Raw genomic sequence first — 12,249 nt, 5'->3', positions numbered from 1 at the left:
GAAAGGTAACTACATGAAAGGTGCTGTAGAACTCATAAGGCAGTACTAGAACTGTGCTTTGCATGGTTAGTAAGCATCTTGCACATGTAAAACAGCTTGGTACCTACATGCATGCATTCAAAAGTGAGAAAATTAACACTGGCTGTCTTTAGGGGGCAGAATGAAGACAGTTAATGTTTTTTTTCTTATAATCCTCTTTATTTTCCAAATATTTAAAAGTAAACAAAATAGCTAATTTAGAAGGCCACATATAGAATTTTTAAAAAATAATATTTAATAGTATTTAATTAAATGTGAATTGTTTGGAATAGGCTTAAACACAAAATTTGTATAGGTTGCTAACTATAAATCTCACACCTTCAAATACTTCCTATAGCGTTTATTTAGTCAAACAATTGAAAAGCAAAATTATTTAAAAAAAAACAACACTGTATTTATTTTTAGGAGGACAGGAAGGGAAGGAGGAAGAGGAGATAAACATCAATGTATGGCTGCCTCTCATGTGGACCTGGCCCACAACCCAGGCATGTGCCCTGACTGGGAATGGGACTGGCCACCCTTTGGTTTGCAGGCTGGTGCTCAATCCGCTGAGCCACACCTGCCAGGGCCCAAAATTAATTATTCTTTAAAAAAACTTTACTTCCCTTATTCAACCTCTTCTCTACAGAATACATGCTTCTTATTTAAAAAACTATGTATATATACAGGTAAACACAGAAAATAGAAAGTGCAACAATCTCCAAAAACGTAAACCTGTATCAACACTTCAGTGATTATCATCCAGACAATTTTCTTTTCTTTTTTATTTTATTTTATTTATTTAGAGAAAGGGGAAGGGATCTGGCCCACAAACCAGGCACATACCCTGACCGGGAATCGGCAGGCCAGGGCACTCAATCCACTGAGCCACACCAGCCAAGGCCAGACAGACAATTTTCAATGTATGAACACAGACTCCCTTCCCCCACATCACTTAACAGTGCACAGAGCGGCATAATATGGGTATACCATAATGATTCTATTCCCCACAATCACTGAAGTTATTTACCATTTTCCATCACAAACAACACTACAGAAAATATCTTTTGTCCACATACCCTTGTGCATAGCAATTCCATTTACCGTTTCTTTCTCTCTCACCTGCTTCATTAGAGTCGTCACCACAGACATTCGGGTGAGGATGAGCAAATGGATCACGGTCCAGTGGGGTCCAAGGGAAACTTTGTTCTCGACTTATAGAGACCCTCAGGGGATCCCTGTCTTGATAAAAATCTGGTTTACCTGGTAGGGGGAAAAACCCTGATTTGTCAGACTTCCACTTAAATTTCTAGCTCTAGCCAAAATTAAAATGGCAGTTTAGAATTTGGGGCAAAAAGACTTGATCTATGTAGCAAGAAAACAATAACTAACTACTTTTTCACGTAGGCCTTTAAATTATTTCACTTCAATTTTTCTGAGTTTATACGGATATACCTACTTAACACCAGATAATGCTTCAGCACTGAATCACAGGAAAATGCCTGGAGACTTACTAACCATTAATAGCACTATAAGATATAATATACATTCATAATATAAAGTCCAAAAACAGCCACAGCTAATCTGTGGCATAGGAAATCAAGACAGAGGCTTATGCTGGGGAGAACTGAGTAGACAATAACTGAGAGGGTACAAAGGAAGGGTGTACCGAGTGCTCTAAGATTCCAGTTCCTGACCAGGGCAGTGTTTACATGAGGTTTGGTGACTACGGTGATAATCACAGAAATAAACGCCTAGTATTTAAGCACTTCTCTGAATGTTATACTTTGATACAAAAATTTAAACAAAGAAGCAAACAAAGGAGTGAGGAACTGAAGGCATTGCAAAAGGAAGGTGTGTGTCAGGGGACCAAAAACAGAGCAAATGTTTAAAACTATGTGCTTGGAACAGATGCCTCCCATATAGGACATCCCTGTCCCTCAGCATCACCCCCAGAGGAGCCTGCAGGTTTATTCTCTGGTGCAGCTGAATCCCATACATTCTGAATTCAGGAGGACCAGGCACTGAAGGTACAAGGATAAATGGAGGGGACAGTATGCCTTTAAAAAAAATCCGGGGTGTTAAAAGAAGGTCTCATCCTCAACCCAGACCCCTCAAGGCTGGCTGCATAATGGCAGCAGCCATGCCTGTATCAGGCCTGGAGGATCTTTCTTTGAAGAAATTAAACTATAAACTGACTTAGGGAAAAGAACTACAGATACTAATTTGAGGGTCCCCAGTGAAAAGCCATGTTTTCTAATGAAGTTCAGCAGTACACAAGGCCCCCAACCTACAGAATTTCCAATCGGCCTTTCAGCATCCCAGTCCAATGAGCAAACTATTAGTGAACTAAAATATTAGTCTCTAAAATATCAGATGGACATAACAAAGAAACAAAGAAAGAAACAAAAGAACTCAGATAAACAGAGAAAACACAGGAACCCAAACAAAAAACTATAAATACACAAAGTAAGTAATATCTTACATCCATGAAAACAGCAGTATGCTAAGAAAAAGGGGGAATAAATTAGGAAAAAGCATGAGCTTTTAGAGGCTGAAATTTGATAGCAAAAATAGAAGTTCATAAAAAATTAGAAGAAAAAACTGAGGAAATTCTCCAAGAAAGTAAAGTCAAAAGAAAAAAAATGAACTGTAGAAAAGAAAATCAAACCCTGGCTAGTGTGGCTCAGTGGACTGAGTGCCAGCCTGTGAACCAAAGGGCTGCAGGTTCGATTCCCAGTCAGGGCACACACCTATGTTGGGGGCCAGGTCCCCAGAACAGGGTGCGCAAGAGGCAACTGCACATCGATGTCTCTCTCCCTCATCTTCCCTACCTTTCCCTCTCTTTAAGAATAAATAAATAAAATCTTAAAAAGAAAAAAAAAAAGAATGTGGGAAATCCTATGAAAAGGGCACTGCATAAGGTAAGGCATTTGTTGATAGCTAATACAGATGTCTAAATATTTTTTTAAAAAGATCAATTCAGATCAGTGCTTCTTGACATTACTTTTATAATCACCCACCTAAGGAATCTTTTTGGGCTTAAAACATTGCCTCCTAACTCCATAATCTTTAAATAACTACAGATATATTGTATACCTTTCTATGTACATCTGTGCTTTGGTAATATAAAAAGAGAGGGGAAGAATTTTTTTCACTTCCCCAAGAACCAATTTTCACCCCTTTTGGAAGCAATAATGCTTATGTTAAAAATACATAATATAGGTCGTCCAACATTCAACTAAGAGATGTCCCACACACAGAGAAAATAGTGTGACCTCAAATGACATTAGAGGAACTTAATAGGAGTGTTAGTGTGGGGGGGTAGACATTTAACAGAAACTTTAAGCAAATGAAAAGAAAAAGACAATTTACTACAGGGAAAGTTTCACAAATAGGAAATATAATCAGAGTATACTGATTATATACTTGGTCTCAGCATTGAAAAATATACACCAGCAGGATGATAATTTAGCTTAATTTCTGCTAAAATCCACTGCCAACCATAGAGGCAAATGCCAGAAGCAGTACCTAAAGGACTTGTAAAGTGACTGCCTCTGATTAGTAGAACGAGGGGTAAGAGGTGGGTGGGTAGAGCTGGAAGAACTGCTGTTTCATGTTATAATGCTTTATTTCAGCACTATTTGTCTTTTTAAACTCTTTGCCTATAGCATTTTGGTTAAAAGTATTACCCAAAGTGCTGTGATAAAGGCTGTAATGAAAGCCCCCAAGAGCACACGAGAAAGATACTTACAGGTCAGGAAAGGTCTACCAGACAAGTGGCACTTCAGCCAACCCTGAAGGGAGGAGCAAGATCACGAGAGGCCTGACAGGTGAAGCTGGGGACTTTCGACTTAACTGAAACTTACTCCTCAAATCAAAGGGAAATCACTAAAGAGTTTCAAACAGGGAGAAATAGCTCTATTTGAATTTCATAATTATTTTTAGATTTCGGACTTAGCAAATAGTTTTCTTGATCAAATTCATCAAAATAAATTTTTTTAAAGAGAAAAATGAGCTTTGTCAATAGAAAGGTACATGGAAGTATAATGTTAACATACTTTCACAGGAAAATGAATTAAAGCTGGACTGGAACCAGGGAGACCCTGAGAGATGTAGCAACCACTCCATAGAGAAATGATGGCCTGACTCAAAGGAGTGGTAGTGGGAATGGGAAGAAGTGGACAGATGTCAGAGCTGACCAAGCAGAACTGAGAAGAGCCGGTGATTTATTGGGTGTAAGAGGCAGATGAGGGAAGTGTCAAAACTTATATCTGGCTATTATTCACTGGAAGAAAAAAAAAACACTGAAGGCTATGGAAGCATAAGAGAGGGAGCAGTATAAGGCTTTCCCTTTTAGACATGAAGACATTATGAAATCTGAAACATGACTCATTAAATTATAGGAATTGATGGGGAAAAATCCCCAATGTTCTTCCCTCGTTTGTGAATTAGGGAAAGCATCTATCGATTCTTGAAGTTGTGGTTTGCCAAATAGTGCAAAATGGAAAAAAACTTCCAATGCCTAGTAATAAATGAAATCATTTCTCTGTAAGTTCTACAAATTATAGGAAGAAAACAGAAAGGGGACTTACTCTTAAGAATTACTCTCAACCTCTACCTTCTTTCATTCCTTCAGCTAGAAACAAAGATACAGTATTTTACTGCTGAAGACCAAAATAACTAATATTAACATCATACTTCCATGTACCTTTCTATTGACAAAGCTATTTTCTTTCTTAAAAAGGATTTACTTTGATAAATTTGATCAAGAAAATTATTTGGTAAGCCGGAAATCTAAAAATAATTATGAAATTCAACCAGGGCTATTTACTAAGGATCACAGAGAGGAGTTTTTTCTGGATAACTGGATCTAGGAAGAAGTACAGTGAAGAAACATAGCTAAATGTCCTTAAAGCCAGGATCTTAAGCATAATACTTAACTTATAAAAGATACAGGAAAAGAACAATGAAAGTATGAAGTAGAACAGCAATAAGAGAAAGAAGAAATACTGAGTTATATCCCAAAGAAACAGGTTTAGAAGGCAGACAAGAAAGGAAGCAGAGGGAAGCAAGAGTGTCAGAATGTGGGATACCAGAGAATTTTTGTCTACAGTAAATTGGTTTCCCCCATATACAAGAAAAACCCAGTTACCATACCACAATTCTTTAAGACTAAATTTTATATACTGTTTATTAAAACCATTTTTTCACTCTGCAAGTACTCACAGCTAGGCTTCTTCAACAACAAAAAATTAGCATCCTGGAAAAAATGTAGAAGACTGGCAAACTATAAAAAAATTTTTTTATCAAACCATATGTTTACCTAGTATAGAAGGTCTGCCACTTGCTGGTGATTCTACCTCCTGTATAGCACTAAGTTCATGCTGGTTCAAGTCCAATTCACATTTAACTTTTGCTACAGGTGGCTTTGAGGCTCTCCTGCCCAGCTCTTGGATCGGATGCTCACCTATCAAGTCAATGATAAAGTTAGGCAGAATACAAATCTGTTAACATACTACAAACTTCTCTTTAGCCAGCAAATTGCAGGAAAAGAAAGCAAAGAATACTCAGCAGAATAATCACAATAAAATCCAATTATCTTACCACTCTGCTTGGTACTACTACCTTTTGAAAGCAGCTGATTATCAGTAGAGTTGCTGCTTTCTGCAGGACTAATGCTTTCATAACCATCTCTTGCTTGGTCTTGAAGATGAGGAAGACACTCTCTGAGCATCTGGGGTTTAAAATCATTTTCAAGAGTGGGCTTACCTGTCTGAAACAGTATACAAATGAGAGTGGGGATGACACAGGATAAGAGATTATGTGAAGCACTCATTAAATTTCTATCTAGATCTTGAATTAGAATCTCAACCAAATAGTTATATCGATCATACTGTTACAACTTTATGAATAGATAAAATATGAGAAATGCTTATACAGTTAAAGTGATATATTTCCACTGAAAAGTATAACCACCCACAGCCTTCAACCTAAAAACTCAACCCTCACTGTACACTTCAATAAGAGATGTTACTTCAGTATACATCTCTTTTCCCACTACCTGAGTATGCTTTCTTTTCTCGTTATTTTTCCTTCAAATGACCAGTAATCCCTAGAACTCAAGTCCTCATGAACTCAACTCAAGCTTCTCAGAACACCAAAGGACTTATAGGCTAAATCATAAATTTAGGAAATAGCCTTCTGAAGTAAAATGGACACAGGCATACTTAGGAGAATATACACTTATTTCCCATAAAGAGAAACTATGAATGTCTGAGTGGTTATGCCAAAGTTGTCTCAATAATTCAGTGACAAGCAGCAGGTCCAGCTGTCCATCAGCCTAAAATTATGCCAATTTTACAACAGGTGTTAATTTCATCACTTTCGGAAAAAGAGGGTACTGATTTTCATTCACACACAAATGTCAACCAATTGCTATAAGACAGTGTAGCTATGGAAAAATGCTATAGGAAGCACAAGGTCTGCTATTTGTAGAAGAGCAATTCTGCTAGGCGGTTATTTTACAACTTAGTCTTCTTATGGTAAGCTAAAAATCCTTTGTAACAAAACTTCAAATGACAATCTACGTTTTTAAAGAGGGTTTGCATTGGTTGTATCAAACTACTGGCTAAAACTAGTTGGGCTTCAAGTAACTACTAACCTCATAAACACCATGCAATGTAGTGTGTATGTATTTTCATATTGTTTAATGCAGAAAATTAAAGCAGTTAAGGTCAAACTGCTTATTCTCAACAACTAAGAACTCGTAACAGTTAGGCCTAAGATGAAAACAGTTGGCTTATCTCAATCAGATTAATTCCATTGTTTAATTTTTAGACATTCACGTTTAATACACACCTGACTGTCTTTAAAGAAATCCTTCAAGGTCTCTTGATGTTTCAGTATCTGCTGCTGCAGTGCTGTTTGTCTCTGTACCTGCAGCTCTTCTTGTGCTTTTTGCCTATAATGCAGAACTTCTTTTTGTAGATCTATCTGGTTCTGAAGTTCCAAGTTACCATGCTGAGCTAAGACAGGCTGTGAAAAACTCACAAGTCTATCGTGAAATTTAGAGATCACAGAATCACTTGAAGAAACTACATGTTCATTCTTGGATGAATCCAATTCACAAATGTCTTTATTTTTAACTTCAGCAAAAGGTAGTGGAATAAATGAATGCTCTCTTTCCTTGGGTAGAAACAAACAGGGAGTAGTGTGCTCAGAAGACTGACTTTCAATCAACTTACTTTTTTGGTTTAAAAGCAGGTCTTCCTGGGCCTTTTCATCAGAGTGCACCACTCCCCTCTGCAAGTCCAACTGTGCTGTCAAGTGATCTTGCTGAGGCAGAATAGGCTGTGATAAACTCAAAAGCCTATCCTGTGATCTGGGGATCTCAGGATGACTTGAGGGAGCAGTGTAGTTACTTCTGGTTGCAGAAGAGTTTTGGAGTCTTTCAGGGTCAACAGGCAGTGCTACCTGGGATGAAGATGAAGAGGCACTAACCTGCTCAGATGATACCCTTTTCTCCAATTTACTTAGTCTCTGCAAAAGCAACTCTTCTTGGACTTCCTGTCTAAACGGAACAGTTTTCCTCTGTATATCTAACTGCTGCTCAAGTACCATCAAATCACGGTGGTGAGGTTGAATAAGATGCTCAGAAGATACCTTTTCCTCAAATTTATTTTGTTTGGATAACATAACCTGTTGAGGTAAATCACCTAAAAGACTATGAGGCAATCTTGGTATCTCAGAATGATGTGAGGAAGCTGTATTATCACTCTTAGTTGGGCAAGATTCTTGGATTCTCTCAGATTTAGTAAGAGGTAATGAAGCAAATGAGTGTTGTACGCTTAGGGGTAAGAAGGAAGAGGTGCCAACCTGGCCAAGAGATATTCCTTCCTTCCACTCTTTCTGTTTATGTAATTCTTTCTGGGCTTCTCGTCTAGATTGAATGATGGCTTCCCTTTGTGTAGCTAACTGGTCTTGAAGTGCCTTCAAATTATCTTGTTGAGGCTGGATAAGTTGTGATAACCTCAAAAGCCTATCCTGCAAATGTGGGATCTGAATATGGCTCAAAGAAATTTTGCCATCACTCTCCACTGAAAGAGGTTCCTGAGTTGTACCAGATTCGGAAGGTAATGAAGTAAACAAAAGCTGTCCTAACTGGGGTACGAATGAGGAGGAACCAGTTTGTCCAGAGGATATATTTCCTTGGGTTTTCTGGCTAAAACGAAGAGCCTCCCCTGTGTCTAGCCACGCTTGGTGGTCATCCAAATTATCTTGTGAAAATCTCAGAAACCTTTCCTGATCCTGAGATCTTAAGATCTTAGAATGGCTCGAGGGCCCTGCACTGTCACTTGCCATAAATTCCTGGCATCTTTCAGATTCACCTACCTGGGACAAGGATAAAAAGGGGCCAGGCTGTTCAGAAGAAATTCCTTTTTCTAATTCACTTTGTCTGTACACAAATTCCTGAGTTTCCTGTTTAGCACCAATTCTTATCCTCTGCATGTGTGGCTGTTCTTGAGGTGCTGTCAGATTTTCTTGCTGTGGCAGGCTATGCTGTGGAAAACGGAGAGACTCATCCTGAAATGCTGGGATTACCGAGTGACTCAAGGGAACTGTACTCTCCTTGGACAGGTAAAGGTTCTGAATTCTCCTAGGCTCTGTTTTAGCAGAAGGCTGCAGAGCAACTGAATGTTGAGCAACCATTGGTGGGAATGAAGCACTCATCTGTCCTGACTTACTGACCCCCAAATTCTTTTGTCTATGTAAAAGTAGTCCCACCTGGGCTTCATGCCTAGCCTGAAGAGCATCCCTCTGTGCAGTCAGCTGCTCTTGGAGCAACTTCAAACTATCATGCAAAGGTAGGAACTGCTGGAGGAAACTCAAAGAGCCATCCTGAGATTTGGGGATTTCAGGCTGGTCTGAGAGAAATCCTTCCTCACTCTTAGATGAACGCTGCTCCTGGATTTTTCCAGATTGAGTACTAGCAGGAAGTAATGAAGAGAATGTATGCTGAGCTACCTGAGATGGTAGAGAAGGTGGCTCAGTCTGTTCAGACCACAGTTTTCTATCCAGCTTACTCTGTTGATGTACACATAAAACTTCTTGGGCTTCCCGCCTGGCCTGAAGGCTGTCCGTCTGGGAATTTAACTGCTCCTGAAGAAATTTAAAATTATCTTGCTGTGATAACATAGGCTGTGAAAAACTCAAAAGCCTATTCTGAAGTTGTGGAACCCTCGGCTGGCCTGAAGAAACTGTAGTATCATTCTTGGTTGGAGAAGATTCCTGGATTCTCCCTGATTCAGCTTTGGCAAAAGGCATTGAAGCAGAGGAATCCACAGGTACCAACGGAAGGAACAGAGAGATGCCAATTTGACTTTCTAATTCTTTCTGTTTGTCCAAAAGCAATTGTTCCTGAGCTTCCTGTCTGGACCGAAGAACTTCCTTCTGTAGGTCCAATTGCTCTTGGAGAGCCTTCAAATTACCTTGCTGGGCTGTGATGTTTTCTGAGGATGGCAAAGACTTATCCTTCATTTGGCTGATTACAGAATGGCTTATAGAAACTGCACTTTTGCTGAAGGTTGAAGAGGGTTCTTTGATTTTTCCAAGTTCAACTTTAGCAGGTAGAGAACTAAATGAATGCTCAGCTACCAGTGGTAGAAATGAATCAGGTTCAGTTGGCTTAGAAAATGTACTTTCATTATTTTCTGAGAACACTTGCTGGGAGTCTAAAGTTTCAGCTACTTCACTAGCATGCTGCAATATTAGTGGCTTATCATGTGATAAAGCCCTTGAAAGTACATGAGAATCTTTAGGGACTGATCTATAGTCTCTCTGTTGAATTTCAGTCTGTGAAAATAGCTTTCGCTGTTCTTGTGACTCCAAACATTTCTTGGCTAAAACATCTGTTTCTGTTGTGTCTACCAGTCTTTGTGGGAAGTGATTTTGTCTTGGAACCTGAAAATAATCTTGTTCTAATCTGGGGATCTGTATGGGTTGTACAGGTTGATATTTGTTAGGACTCAACTTGGGTCTCTGACCCTGATCCCAATGTTCTGATATAACAGTTGGTCTTTCAGATTTCTGTGGTGGGGCTGATGTAACAGGAGCAGACATTAATGATGCAGCTGTCATGGACGGGTACTTTCCTTTTAACATAGTCTGATATTCGAGTAATTGTTTCCTGGCTATTTCAATGGACTGTTTATGAAACCTACCAAAAATAAAAATAAAACAAATATTATTCTTTTTTTGATTAAAAAAGTGCTCCATATTCTCAACTATCTATACATTAAATTCAACAGCAATCTAGGATTGGTCAGGATCATGGTGGAAAAGAAACAACGTTCCATCTGAATGTAGAGAAATCTATGTGCCATAACGCTAAGGGAACCCTGATTAAATCTTCATATAAATATTAAATCCTGAAGATGTAGCCATACACTATAACATGAGCTGTACCCTGGCTAATACCTGTTTTGCTGTAAAAGCTGATGTTGATAGTTACGAATCATCTGCCTATGCCGTTCATCAGTACTTATGGTGCATGATGCTGGAGCAGTGCCAACCTAATAAAACACAAAACTACTAATTAAAAGGTATTTAATATCCAGAAACAAGTACTAAAGTATTTAATATGAACTGAAGTTCTAAAATCAACTTCCATATAGCTTTATTCTTTTTTATAAAAGACTGTACTTCCATTAATAAGAAATGACATCATTAAAAGCAAAAAAATTTTTAAAAAACTGACAGCATCCACCATTTTCTTTTAGTGCCAACCAAGTCCAAAGAGCACCACACACCCAGTATATACAAATTATGGTCACATACACTGGTACCCTGTAGAGGCTGAAAGATGAAAGCCATTAGGTCTGTATAAACTCATATGTATATATAATTAGAAGAAAAAAATTACCAAATAAGACTTAGAAATTTACTTTTCTGAATGCTAAGATTGTTTATATTTTCTTATCCCCCAGTGATCTATGTAGGGATGAGATTTCCAACATCCTACCCCAGTCTGTTGAGTTTTTCTTCTTTTTTCTTCTTCTAACTGAGCCCTGAAGCAATCAGCTTCTAATCTCAACTTCTGTTGTTCAATTTGTTCAAGTAATTCCAACTGCTTTTGCTTCTGCTCTTCTATTTCCATTATCTAAGTAACAAAAAAAAACTACTAGTTTATTAATAAACTCAAAACAAAAGACAAGTTTATAGTATGCGTTACACTGAAGAAACAGGTATTACCATTAATAGTACCCATTATCCTAGAAGATTATCTGTTATTGCTGCTGTCAGAGGGGGAAAGGGAGTGAGAGATGGAGAAAGGAGGAAAAGAGAAAAAGGGAAAGAATTTAAAAAGAGGCAGAAAGAGAAGAAAAAATAAATTCATTACTATTTCTATTTCCTGGGAGCACAGGGAAACCTTGATCGTCACTGAAGACCTACCTCCAGATAAGAAGCAAACAATGCTTGGCCAAATTCTGTGTTCATTTCTCTAATTTTGCAATGTGCTCAGTTAGAAATGACAAATTAAATGTCAAGGCCTCCCCAAACACTTCAATTTCCTAGGAAAACCCATAAAGGGGTGCAGTTATCTAGAAGCCAAACAGTAGTAAAATGGGAAAATTCTGTACCTTTTCTGTCAGGCATAAAACAGATGGTCAGACAATGGCACAGGGATGACATCTAAACTCTAATATTATACCCACCCCCCCACCCCCACAAACACACACCAAAGTAAAAAGAACACATGTCAGAGTGGCTAAGTTTCTAGTCCAGGGACTAGACTAGACTGGTTGCCTACTAAATCCAGCACCTAGTAAAGTCCCTGACACATATGTAATACATAATGAATACTTCCTAAGTAGAAAATTAATGTATGTGCAGTTTATTAAGAAAACTTTTATTAGAAGCAATAAAAAGTAATCTTGTTTTCCAAGTAAAAAAATATCTCATTCTGAAACTTTACCTATTGCTTATCAGACACTAGTTAATGTCAATAATTCATCAGGCCATAGCTGCATTCCTTACTCTCCCTCACTCAGAGGAGCCACTGAATTTCAGTTTACAGTTCTGTAGTACTTCTAGAACAGCATTATCAATACAAGTCACTAGCTATCTGTGACTACATAAATTAATTAGAATAAAACCAAATTTAAAATTCAGTTCCTCAATTACACCAGTCATATTTCAAGCACTGAAATATTTAATAGTCCATGTAGT

At 38.1% G+C, this 12,249-nt stretch overlaps 1 protein-coding gene across 7 annotated transcripts in view; it reads right to left on the bottom strand.

Annotated features, from left to right (window-relative positions):
• Positions 1 to 12,249, bottom strand: part of CEP295 (centrosomal protein 295) — a 46,786-nt gene that overhangs the window by 13,684 nt on the left and 20,853 nt on the right. For 6 of the 7 annotated variants that reach the window (XM_037152064.2, XM_037152068.2, XM_053670361.1 and 3 more), the window contains 6 exons: positions 11,042 to 11,179; positions 10,498 to 10,592; positions 6,880 to 10,237; positions 5,647 to 5,794; positions 5,345 to 5,488; positions 1,141 to 1,281 (listed from right to left, as the gene is read on the bottom strand). In XM_037152064.2, the coding sequence (XP_037007959.2) occupies positions 1,141 to 1,281; positions 5,345 to 5,488; positions 5,647 to 5,794; positions 6,880 to 10,237; positions 10,498 to 10,592; positions 11,042 to 11,179 (4,024 nt within the window). The remainder of the gene's footprint in view (positions 1 to 1,140; positions 1,282 to 5,344; positions 5,489 to 5,646; positions 5,795 to 6,879; positions 10,238 to 10,497; positions 10,593 to 11,041; positions 11,180 to 12,249) is intronic. The other variant, XM_037152066.2, reaches the window with a different exon arrangement.

This window comes from Artibeus jamaicensis, unplaced genomic scaffold, assembly GCF_021234435.1.
Source record: "Artibeus jamaicensis isolate MK-2021 breed Jamaican fruit bat unplaced genomic scaffold, CSHL_Jam_final contig_581, whole genome shotgun sequence".
NCBI classification, from domain to species: domain Eukaryota; kingdom Metazoa; phylum Chordata; class Mammalia; order Chiroptera; family Phyllostomidae; genus Artibeus; species Artibeus jamaicensis.
The sequence above is the reverse complement of the archived record's forward strand: the minus strand, read 5'-3'. Positions and strand labels throughout refer to the sequence as shown.